Source organism: Taeniopygia guttata, chromosome 1A (genome assembly GCF_048771995.1).
Source record: "Taeniopygia guttata chromosome 1A, bTaeGut7.mat, whole genome shotgun sequence".
NCBI classification, from domain to species: domain Eukaryota; kingdom Metazoa; phylum Chordata; class Aves; order Passeriformes; family Estrildidae; genus Taeniopygia; species Taeniopygia guttata.
The window spans coordinates 48,708,565-48,721,769 of NC_133025.1; the positions used below are offsets into that span (position 1 = coordinate 48,708,565).

Here is a 13,205-nt window from a genome sequence, read left to right on the forward strand (position 1 = left end):
TATGCCCTGCCAAGAAGTCTCTACCTGTCAGTTGATATGTGGTGGTTTTTAACTGTAGTAACTGCCAACACGCACTTATTACATATATGCATACACACACCCATATCAGACAAATGTGAATAGCAAAATAGGTAGTAAGCTGGAAAGCAGACAATTATTTCAAAGTTTCTTAACAAACAAGATGAAAAAATGAAATTGAGTTACATGCTATAATTCAACTTACAATGAAGAGTTATCTGCAGCCTTGCTCTTTTTAATGCACCGATCCAGTGATGAAGCCTGTTTTTAACAGCTTAGCACGAAACAAATACAGCAAGCAATGCTCAAGCTAAAATGATCACAACAACTAATATTTAGAATATCACCTAAACAACAGAAGAATGGCCTAAGAATGCAAAGAGGAAGGATCATTTAAGCTTAAACAAATTATCTAACACTAACTGAAGCATCATTTAAAAGGTAAGTTTTTTAAAGAAAAAGATCAAGAGAAGTTATGTAAATTTAAGCTGACCCTAGAGCTGGCCAGTCCACGGTAGGAGAGTTTCACTTCACATTACCTAGACTGAAGCAGAACATTACAGAGACTGACACAGCCAACCTCAGCTTTTTCTGAGCATGAAACAGCCAAACACAGCTCATCATCATTAAAACAGTCACCTTTAAATTCACATCTGAGAAAAAATCTTGTCCCCAAAACTTTATCAAGACAGGCTAACTTTCCAAAAATTAACCTGTTTGGTTTTTAATAGGACAACTGCAGCAAGATAGCTTAAAGAACTCTGCAACTGAAGCTTTAGGGCACATTAAGCTGCAAAAGTAAATTCTAGACTCTCAAAGTTTAGCTTTTGTCTGCTTTTGCCTTTTTCATCTTGTTATACCTAAAATCTAGTAAAAGCACACTTCCTATAGTTTTTCTGTGTCAGGATATATATTTTATTTATAGTAACTGGCAAATGTAGAGCAAAACTATCTCCTAACTAATAACACAGCAGAGTTAATTTGATGTAGAATAATGTGTTATTTTGTGATAAAAACAGTCACTCAAGGAGTTCATCAGAAGTCACCATTCCAGAACAGCTACCATGCAAGATGAGGTGGTTAAATGCAAATTCAGATAGCTTTTGCACGAGAAGACTAAACTGGTTCCAACAGCTGAAAAATTATCTACATGTAAAGCTTAGCATTCTCCCACCCCAGGTCACTTACTAAGCCCTCCTACTATAATTCAGAGACTTTAAAAACATATTTTCCAATTAAGGAAAGTTAGGACAGACACCTTATTGAAGAAGTACATGTAATCAAACTTACTACGAAGACTTACTCTCCACCCAGATGAGATTTTGTTTATAGTTTCCCACACCACCATCACTGTGTTTCCATCAGACAAAGCAGTCACGAATGCTACAGCAAGGCCAGTGTACTGGTTAGCAAGTGTGCCTGCCCAGGTGATCTAGAACTGCTATGAATTACAGGACACAGGCAAAGACAAAACCAAACAAAAATAACCCTAATGCTGATAAATGTAAACATTACCAGCAAAGGAACAGAAATTTTGACTCTGTAACCCAAGACTATTTAATTTGAAATTCCCATTAATATTGCTACAACTGACTTCTGTAGCAGCTGGAACCTATTTCTATAGTAGGCTGAAAAAAGCTTTTGGGGTTTTACCTCAGGTTAACCAACCATTTTCAGAGGCAATTTGAACCTAGCCCACATTTAGATTCCAACCACTCCACATGAACTTGTAATGACATCCACAAAGAAAAACAGAGCTAGATATAAAATGACATATATAAAACCTCAACAGGACATCCTCTATTTTCATGTAACATATTTTTAACCAGTTTTAAATGCATTATTTTGTATTTTTCATATATTTGTCATAGAAGACCCCTTGACTAAAACAGTGAGGTAATAACACTAATAGTACCCAAGTAAAATCTAACAAAAAAGGAAAGGTTTATTTATATAGTCTTAACTAGGATATAGAAGAATTCATTTTTAAAAATTCACATGGGAATGAAACAATCTACTCTTTTCTGCTTCACAGAACAACTGGTTTTCAGTTTACACAGGAATAAGCTAGGAAACAAATGTGCTAAATTTCAGTACCTTCTGTCCTCTCTTCCCCTGCATATAGAAGGTAGCCATTTTCACTTTTATTGTTCTCAAACTCTCTCCAAGTAAGAAGGAGAACAGCCTGAAAAAAATCTAGCATGAGCTACCAGATTGGGATTTCCAACCATTATAATACCAAAATTCACTTGTATGTTGTGATCAAATCATTCTCCCTATAAACTGCTCAGCAAAAGGCTGAGCACAAACATGCTGTATATTTAGCAGGCAAAGCGATGTATCGGAATATTTCAGTTTCACTTTAGTTGACAAAGTTCTCCGTAGTAGCCAACCTCTTGCTAAATAAACCTGTTTTGTAGTCAAGTATATCTAGAGTACCAACACAGAATTAGAACCAGGTGCAGTAAATCAGACTCTGAACCCGGCATGATTGCTTAAGCAAAATTATATACAATTAAAAATATAAATACTAATACAGAAGCTGCAACAAGAGTGAGAACGCTGCTACATTAGCACCCTAATATTAAGTTGCAATGTCTTCTATTACCAACACTAAAATTCAAACCAGGGGAAAAAAGTGGAAGAAAATACTGAAGACTTATTTTAAGGAAGGTTTAAGTGACACAGGACACTGCATCCTGGAAAACTGGATAGCTCCAGCTATTCCACAGATGCAATGAACCAGAATGACAACACATTTGTGTATATTTGCCACAGAGCACATGTAAAATGGGACAATTAAGCTCAACTCTAATTAATGGTTAAGTGGCATTAACAGATTATATATTTCACCTTTCCTATTTTCATATAGGTCAACTAGCTCAAAAAACTCAGAATCTACAAAAGCCATTTTAAAAACCCCAATTCCAGCAGTTTCACTGCAGCTTAGGTTTTGCCATTTTCCTATGTACACAGAGGCTGTGCCTAACAGCCACTGAGATTACACGTGGACAGCAGATTTATGACGTTATTCAGCAAATGCTGCACTTAAAAGGGGGGGGGAAACCCCACTGAGAATACCAGAAGTAATTTTCCCCATTGTTTTATTTTTTAAATAAATACTTCTTCTCTGATTCAGAAATTAAGGCAATATTCTGCTTTAGTTCAAAATGGTTCAGCTGCTATACTCAGACCTGTACTTGAGGAAGCCTTAAATCTACATCTGCTAAGCACACTGGGAAAGATGAGCATGCTTCCCTTATAATTTTAACATGCACAGTTGGGTTTCATGTAATTTTAAGGAACTAAAAAAGAATGGTCGTCTTGATTTTAAAAACTTCCATGTCTTTCTGCTTTTTAGTTGCTAAAGTAACTTATGCTATCCAAAGCACACCCAACTACAATGGAGTTCTATGTCAAAATGATGCTCTTCTGACACAAATTAGGCAACTACTTCTTTGTTTGCAGAGAATGTATCTATAAAAATAAATATTAAAAAATGATGTGCTTTTTCCGCTAGACTACCTCCTATTTCTTCCGGCTCTTATTGGAGCTACCTCAAAATTTGTTGATCTCCCCCACTGCTAAAATGTGGCCTCATACATCCCATCCTAAGAGAAGAACTCCCCTGCTGGCATGAAATCAAACACAATTGTATGTTGATGCCTTGTTTCAGTTTTGTTGTAGTAAATTCCAAGGTCCAAGGTCACATTTCACTTTCAAAAGTCTCAATTTAACACGTTTTTATTAATATAAACATGCTTTATACTTTTAAGCATTTTTCCCTATCAGTGTCAAGGTGTTTTTAGATTATTTTCTCTAACATATACAGACATCCATTTAATTGAGTTCAGACGCAAATGGTAGCACTGTAAGGAACAGTAGTCAACTTTCATTCTTACTAACTGTGTTTTTTAACAAAACTGCCCTCACTAGTTTATCTGTAGCTGTATTAGCACACATTTTTTCATGGTGTTTAACCTGTTTTGTTTTGTTCTGCCTTTAAAGTACATCTCGTGTTTTATTAATCTATCTTCTCTGAGGTACCTGAAAAACTCCACGGGTTGTATCTTGTATTATGTTTTCCCACATGACTAAAGAGGCTAATTAAAAGTAGTCCTTAAAGTACAATATTTTGAATGAGAGGTCTTTCAATTTACTCATGCTATAACACCCAAATATCACATCAGCCAGTTCTTAAGGCACAACTTCTCAGAAATTATTACAAAATAGACAACTGTAGTAACAGCAGGGCATTTAATCCCTAAGCTATAATGCCAGCATACTGCATACAGACAGGAAAACAGCCTTCAAAATGACAATATCCATTAACTTTAAGAATTCCCTTCAGAAGTGTGTTGATGGCACAAAAAACAAAAACAAAAAACTAACAAAAAAAAAACCCAAAAAAATTATCAGGGTTTACATATATTCATGCTGCTCCCAAAACATTTGTTCTGTCTCAGCAAGAAGAAAACCCCAAACCCACCAAAATAAAACCCTAACCAAACAAAAACAAAACACAAAACTCCCTGCTGTGTTCTTTAGTAGGAAGCCAATGTGTAAAGGAGAACTTAAGCAGTGACAAGTGTTAAATGTACAGCTGTAGAGTTGGAATTCACCACAAATACAGAAAGGCACCATTTCTCCTGTGTTCTGAAGAGCAATTATGGCACCATCACAACAACAAAATAGAAATATTCCCAATATATAGTATTTACCTCCATGATAGCTCCACATTTGCCTTTAATGCTGAAATGGCCAAAAACTGTTATCTTGACACCCAACTTTAAGCAACTTCTTTGTTCAATATTTGAAAAATAGCACATGCAATCATATCACGTAAGATTGCTAATGCTAGTATTACATTAGCAACTAAAGATTTCAGAAGAAATACATCTTTGTATCAATCTAACCTGAATTTTACACCATTAATTCTGGAGCAATAATGTTAGCCCAATATTTAAAGTTTAGCTACCTGAAATCTAAGGTAACAAAACTAGAACCTTGATATACCCGATTCCCTTGACAGGACATGAAATACAGGTCCTTGGAGCTAAACATCCTATGTATCTTATTTTCTTGCCTCAAATCTTGAGTCGTTTAAACAGGAAACCAATACCAAACAAGGTGAAGCAGCTCTTAGGAAGGCCATAGATGGTTTCCTAATCAATTAAAGCAAAAAAACGCTGAAACTTTTCAGTTATGAACTACTGCCAATTGAAGAGAGTACCAAGGGTGCAGCTTCCAAGAAATGTTGTTCAAAATAAACTATAAATTAAACTTATCACCTTCCACCCTGATCCAAAAGGAATGTAGATCCATAATGACAAGAATTAAAGAACTTTGTTTCAGGATACAAGACAAGTTTCTAGGAAACTTGTGGATAAAAATTCTCTTCCAGAAATACTCTCTTTCTATGGATTTTTTCCTCATAGATTTGACACTTTCTCCTCTACTAAGCCACTTATTACTAGGTAAGAAACAAAAATCTTAGAAAGGTTAAGTTCAGCTGAAATCAGCTGGCAAAGACTGCATGATCTTACAAAGTCTCTTTTTCTTCCTTCTCAGCAGGAGAGAAAGAGGCTAAAAGAAAAGCAACTGAAACGAAGCATACTGATCTTTCAGTCACTTGTTTTCCCTGAATTTTTTCCCATTAGAATTGCAGACTCCTGTATATTGAAGCTCAATGGTAGTAAGGCTTTTCTTGTCAATTATTTCTCAAGAATCTCTTAGATGTAGTGCAAAAATCTCCAGGGGTTCTGCTGACTACAGACTTCACTGTAGCTTTCAACCCTCTAAAACAGTCTGCTTTGGAAAGGGAGTGATTCCTGTAGATAACAACAACAATTGACATGCAAATGCAAACAGAAAAATTTAATAAAGCTTCTGAACTCACCATCATCACTGCAAACTGAAGGAAGGAAGGAAACTTCCCCTGCCCCCATGCTTCAAACTGATCTAGAAATTGCAACTCAAGTCAGTTCTCTCAAATTTAAGTGTTTTGTTCCGGCTGTACTGCAGGAATGCACTGAATACAAACAGCGTTATGAATTGCCCAGATTCACACTTAAAATCCTATGGCTGCACAAACTGCACAGTGCTCATCACAGTCCGCAGTGAGATCTGAGGGGTCAAAAGCATATTTATAAGAGGAATTACTCTAATTGGTCTTTCCTATTCACAATTACAGTCTCACAAAGCTGCTCAAATATTTGACATAGACTCCTTACTGGAATGATTTCTATTATTCTCAATAGCTGCCTTTTGTCTGACCCACAACAGCTTCTATAGCTAGGAGCAGTAGCAGTTATTGGGAACCACCCTGTATTCCATCACCTTAACCATCAAACTACATGTGCAAACATCTGTACATGCTGCAAGTGTGTAACGTAGGCAGTAAGGCATGAAGGCAAAAAAATACACTGAAAGGGCAAGTACTGTTCTGCAGTGCAGATTCTGGGAAGACTACATCCTACAATACTGCCGGCTTAGGACACAGCTTGGGTTTTCTTTACTTGCTTAGTTCAGCCATCCCGTTCTACAGCAATTATCACATATAGTGCAGTAGCTGATGTTTCTGCCCAGTAAGCACCAAATCTGAGAATACTACTTTAGACTGCATTTGAAAACAGTTCTAATGTCTAACTATTGTTTGTCAATCAACAAGTAGATCCAGCATATTCTGACTACATCTCCACTGAGCCCAAGAAGGTTTTGAATAACAAAAGCCATCAGGGTACATCATGTCAAAGACACAGAAAGTTTTTATAGCATTTCCTCAGATACCTGCCAGTAACATGAGAGTGGAATCTATTAAGTTCATTGACCCTAAGCAAAGGGCATGCATTACTTCATGTATTAACTGGGTTATCCATTACTATTAAATGTTTAATGACCAAAATTACCAGCAAAATACACTGCACAAAATTTGAGCAGAGCTCTTACTGGTTTCCTCTAATTTAAAATAAAAAAAAAAAAAGCTCCAAAGACACCATCTCTTAATTTCCATGAGAAACAACACACTGCATTGAATTATTCTGAATATTTGCTAGCCAGTGCAGCAAAAAAAGTCCCAATATGTACAACACTATAACGACAACAGCCAGACAGATTTCAATAAGCTTATTGAAATCTATCTCCTCCATTTGTGTTTAACCGTATGCATGTAAGGCCACAAAGAAATACAAAATATGAACCATCTTGTAGGTTTACAAAGTTTATCTGCTAACCACAATCATTACACTACTACACTGCAATGTGGAGTATATTCACACGATTAGTGGCAGAATTATCTGCTGCTTACATGTTCAGCTACAAAAAAAAAAAAAAAAAAAAAAAAATCACAATGCAATGCCTGTGAGGAAGGGGTGAAGTAAAATGTATACCACCAGAGAAATTTTTTCATTTAACCCCACAGAAAGGAGCATTACATCACACTCTTACAATGCAGGAGGAGGGGCCTGTTCTCAGAAAGCAAGCTCCAGCTATTTCCCTTTAATTTTCTGCTTGGTTCTGGAGGGAGTTGCAAAAATAACTCGGATTTAATTTTTTAGCAACACAGAAGGCTGGGGAGAAAAAAAAAAAAAAGGCGAGAAAGCGCAGCCCTTTGCCTACATTTACTAAGGTGGAGATGAACGCCTGCTCCCCGTAGAACACAAAAAGCCGGCAGTGGCCAGCATCCCGCACATTCCTGAATACCTGGCGCACGCCGGATGGGCCGCCAGCCCGGCCGAGCCCGCGCGGGAGCCCCGCGGCAGCGCCGGGCCCGGCCGGAGCCCCCGCAGCGCTCCCCGGGGCTCGGCGGGGAGGCTCCGTCCCTGCTCCCGGGAAGGCACGGCCCCGGCCGGCCCCGCTCCGACCCCGCAGCAGAAAGAATGCGAGCCCGGTTTCATACATGCAAATTTTTGCAGCAGATTTAAGAGCTCCGAGTGCTGTGAGGAAGAAATTACTCTTTTAAAAGCCTCTATTTAAATAAAACAAGATTTTCAGCACTGTCTTGTACTTCACCAGCTCGAAAAATACAAACGATCTTCTGTAATTTGCCTAAGTGTTTTAAATTACAAATATCTTCCAAATCCACGCCACACTTGTACGGAGAGCTGCTTCTAAAAAAACCCAAAAAATCCACTTAAAAGTGCCGTACACGTACAAGAAGACAAGATCTGAAGCAAGTCTTTGTGCTAGAAAAGACACCTCTGCCAAACCACGGATGGAAACGGTCAGCTCAGGCTCTCAAAGAAATCAACTGATAGGTAAAAACAATAAAACATAAACGTACCACTAACCTCATAAAGTGCAGCAGTGCTTAAATCCAGCGAGTTGAGGCATACAAGGTAGAAATGGAAATGAAAAAAGAAAAAAAATCCAAAAATGGTTTTGTCTTTTTGCTTTTTTTTGTTTAGGTTTTTTTTTCCTTTTTTGTTAATTTTTTTTTTCTTTTGCTCTCTCTTTTTTTTTAATTTCAAACGTTCAGAACCCAGCAGACGCTCCGTCGGCCATTTTGGCTGCGCTCCCTCGCTCTCTCCTCACGCTCCCTCCCTCTCGCTCCCTCTTGCTCTCTCTAAAGGAAGCAGCTTTTTTGTGACCTTCAAATACGGGCGGCTCACGTGACCCCGCGCGCGCTGTCACTCACCGCCCGGCCCGGCCCGCCCCCCGCCTTAAAGGGACAGCGCCCTGCCCGCAGCGGGGCGGCTTCCCTCGCCGAGCCCCGCGCCCCGCCGGGCAGAGGCGAGGCACAGGGAGGGTACAGTGGGGAGCTCCGAGAGCACGGAGGGCGGTGCAGATGGAGCTTCTTCCTTTAAAACCGGCTAAAAAGACAGCAGCCAATTATGCTAATTCCACATTAGGGCTGCAGAGCCGACAAGCGGCGAATGGTGAACGTTAAGACCCTCCAGCCACACGCGCTGTTCTCCGGTGCACCGGGAACACCGACCCCAGCGCTCGCTTGGAGGAACCCCCATTTTAAGCACAACGCCCTCCTGACTCAAGGACAAGAGGTTCGTGCTCAGACCAAAGTTAATCCAGGCTCCAACCAGACTGCCCACACGACACACACGCATGCATAAACCCGAGATCAAGGTCCAGACACAACACCCGCAGGACAGCAGAGCAAACTCGGTCTCTCCGGCCGCCTTGCGTGCTCTAAGTCTCAGGCTGCAACTCGGCCATTAGGCAGTCTACACAGTCTCTTCCCAACAATTTCCACAGAAAACCACTCTAACAGCGGCTGAAACAGAGAACCCCAGCATCCTGTAACATTAAAAAAAAAATCAGCGGGATCTTTCCAGATGTTACTCTGAATGTGCAGAAATAGTAAAGAATACAGTTCAGCAAAAGGATATGATGGCACGGGTATAATCCTGCTGTGAGGAGACTTGCTCCTGAGTCAACCCAACAGGGGTAGGAAATGCTGGAGCTGACAATGTAACGGAACCGTGCCTGGGGGAGGGAACTCACAGCTCACTCGGGAAGCTCTTGGGAGCACCTCAGGATCGAACCCTTAACATATACAAGTTTTTAATTCTGTACAGTTATACAGTGTAACAATGAAGAAAGTAAAAAAGCCAAAACACACCTGAACACCAGGAGAACTTTAAACATGTACACCTTCGTACAGACTTCGTGTCTGGCTGTGTGCAAATTGCTTTAAATATGCTACAGCAAGTATATTGTGAATACTGACATCTCAGACCTACAGTTACATTGCTGCTGTGCTTACACTAACTTCTACTTAATCATTCTGTGTAAAATTAGCCAAAGATTAAGTGCTACTAAATCCTTTCGACATAAAACCACTGATCAAGTGTGAGCCTAAGTCTGGCAAGTGAGTCCACTCTGAACCTCATGATTTAATGGGTCTCCCTTACCCTCTGCACGCTTACTTTTTTTTTTTGTGTGTGTGTGTGTGTTTCCAGTCCCTGTACAAATTTCTTCAAATTGATTATGATCTGATTTTCCTTGCTTTGCTTCATCCAGGTAGTAAGCAATATTCTGAGTTGGAGGGAAAAAATCCAACTCCTGCCCCTGCACAAGCCACCCTAAGAATCACACTATGCGCCCGAGAGCATTATCCAAACACATCTTGAACTCTGTCACAGAGATGGTGCTTTTGCCAATAATTTTGACAGGAATTCTTTAAGCATCTAAATCACTCATTCATGACAATACCATGGAATGAAGCCAACTTGGAGATCCATGGGAGGGCACTCCAAAGGAATTAATTTGAAGAGGGCAGAAGCTGCACATCTTATGAATGAGACTAAAAATCATTAGAATGTATTATCACAGAACATAAGCCACTGGCCCCTGCAGGAGGCCATAAAAGGCTAGTGTGGCTCTGGTTCTGACATGTTTTCCTTCCATCCTCATAATAAGGTACAGAAACTCAAACGGGGATTCTGCCACTGACAGGATTTCTTCAACAGGACTACAACCTGCACTGTAACCATCTGTCTCTGCAGACTCAAGAAACTCTGGCAATAGCTAATGTGAGTTGCATTTTGGGGTACTTAATGAAATAGAAGCAGCTGGATATAACTGTTCAGGTTGCTCTGCCTAAACCAGAGCAGAGAATTGCCCTGCTGGATGTAGCAGACTGGAGTGTTTTGTGGCTAGTCTAATGCAAACATAGCAATTTAGGAAATGTGGTGAAAACCCAGGGAACATCTTATTTGTGGCAAAACCCAATGAGAACACCACAATCGCTCTGAATTCCTAATGACAAAATCCAAACCAACTGCTAGGCATCCGATTCACACACTTTCATAAAAGCAAATGTAAATGCCTATCTATGAAACAGCTACCCCCTCCTGAAAAAAATACATAAAGTACTGCAGCTATATGTTCTGTGCATGCTCACACTGAGTATGACAGTATGCATTAAGCTGCAGAATATTTTAATCTCTCTCAAAAGCCAAATTGTTTTACTGAAACCTATAAATCCTCTTAACCTCATCAGGGTTTGCCAACTCTCCATTCTGAAGTACTGGAAACCTTTACTTCAAGGAGCTGATAATACTGTGATGACTTTCAGAAGCAAGCACTCACTTGAGTTGCTATGTATCCAAGTTGAAATAATTGCTATAAAATTTCACCTTGTCAGTGTTCTATTGACAGAGCTTTTTTAATCAGAAAGTAAACAAATTATCTGTGAACCAAAAATATTTAGAGAGGACAGTATGGGTAATTCTTAAATAACTGTAGCTTTAATTTAAAATTTTCCACTTAACTACCATTTGAAAGGCATCAATTCTTTACCTATTCTTGTTGTCAATACTGATTAAGATGGCTAACAAAAAGTTTCTGGGTTTTTGTTTGATTTGGAAGTTTTGTTGAGTTTTGTTTGTTTGTTATGCAGCACAGTAGTTCAGAAAACAATGGAATAGAGCATAAAAATACACAGCATATCTAAAACGTGCATATTCCTTTTCAGAGGGCTGTTAATAGCCAGTGTTAATAAGCTATTAGAAATTGTGAATTATGTTAGCCTTGTTATGTGCTACTAACTTATCTGATTACAAACAGTTTATTTCTAAGCTCCTTCCATCTGAGGATCATAAAGCACTTTAAAATCTTTAATGAAGCCTCACAGTGCTCCTATGAGGACAGTATCCAGTATGAGCAGACATACACATGCACATTAAGAGAGGTGCTTACAATTGTGGATTCCTCGCACTAGTATCTCAACTGAGACAGCAGAGGAATAGAGTTTTCAATTCATATTAAGCTGTATTGTGGTTCTAGTAAGAGCTCATTCTTTTTGAGGACCTATCAATAAGAATCAAGAAATTAGCCTTCAATATTATGTACACAGACATGCTCCAGTGACCACTGGAACTGAGGTATACACACCCTCCAGCTGTCATCTCAAAAAGGAGATGTAGTCTGTCTGACCTGTAGATCTTTACTCAGATTTAAAAGGATCTGAGCTCATCCCAGTCCATATGCAAAACTCCCTCTTTCATGAGTTGGCATTTTGTTTGGGCTCAAAGTCCTACAGTTTGATGTCATATCTTACTTTGAAGGCTGCACCCTCATCATCCCAACACTGGACCCCATCCACTGGGCTTTCTATACTACGTAGACACCCATGGCAATAAATATAAGACTTATTTTTTCCCCCAGAAAGTTCTTCATGGCTGACACTATGACAGTGGAAAAGTCAATCTCCCAGTAACACAGCTCATCAGCAGAAACCTCAAATATTAACAAGCTTCTCATAGTATGAATGCCTTGTCACCAACTGTCCTTTATACTGCTGTTGAAGTTTGCCTCCTGAAATATTAGAGGAAAAAAAGGCAGATTTTATTGCCAAAGTGAACTGAAGCCTACATGTCCTCTACCCTACTGCAGCTTATCAGTTAAGAGTTCCCCAGATCTCCCTCTCCCAACCCCAGAAGTGTGGTGCAGTAAGACATGCAAGATAACTGGAAGCAGGTTACTCACCAGTTCCCCAACCAGTCCCCAGCAGTGCAACTGCCAGGGATTACAATCCCACCAAGCAATGACTCTTCAAGTTAAAAGGGAACAGAAAAGTGCCTATCTTTCTTGAGATTAGGCTAAAAACATAACTCAGGGTTGGGACAAGTATGCAAGGACTGTGTTTCATAGTTTCACAATTTCTAATAATAAAAAGCAAGCAGAGAACCCCATAAATTAAGAAGTAGAATTAAAAGTCTTAATTTTTCATTGGGTGCTCTTAAAACCACCGAATGGTTTATAGGGAAACTATTTTTTCTAATAGAAACAGTCTCAGTCCTGGATAATGGATGGTTCAGATCACTTTTAAATTATTTTCTCTGAATAGAAATAGATGCTGAGGCCCAACACTTCCGAAAATTGAAGATGATAACTAATTCTGGCTGCACCAACGTATTTTTTTTACTCTTCACAGCAATTTCACCTAAGCCATTGTGCAAGAGTGATGACCTCTTTTACAGGAGTGCAAAACTTTCAAGTGTTCAAACATTTTTCAAGGACAAAAAACTCACTCTAAGGAAAACTAGGGGTTTTTTAGGGGTCCTCCCCTTCCACACTTAGTAAATAGTAAGATATTTTATACTGCAGAATTGTGAACACCAAGCTGGTAGTGGTTTTAATGATAGTAATCAAAAGTATAATGTAAACAGTTTCTTCAGAAAAGAATATCATGACTAAAAGCATCCAAGTAAGGAAAAGCTTGCTTG

The 13,205-nt window shown here is 39.2% G+C and overlaps 1 protein-coding gene across 17 annotated transcripts in view; it reads right to left on the minus strand.

Annotated features, from left to right (window-relative positions):
* Positions 1-13,205, minus strand: part of TNRC6B (trinucleotide repeat containing adaptor 6B) — a 118,503-nt gene that overhangs the window by 60,185 nt on the left and 45,113 nt on the right. Inside the window, exon 1 of one of the 17 annotated variants that reach the window (XM_030262951.4) lies at positions 8,307-8,583. The exons of 13 other annotated variants lie outside the window; for them this stretch is intronic. In XM_030262951.4, coding sequence (XP_030118811.4) covers positions 8,307-8,311 — 5 coding nt within the window. In that variant the 5' untranslated portion in view covers positions 8,312-8,583. Of the gene's footprint in view, positions 1-8,299; positions 8,584-13,205 lie in introns of those variants that run through there. 3 more of the 17 variants (XM_030262958.4, XM_072923379.1, XM_072923380.1) reach the window with 3 other exon arrangements.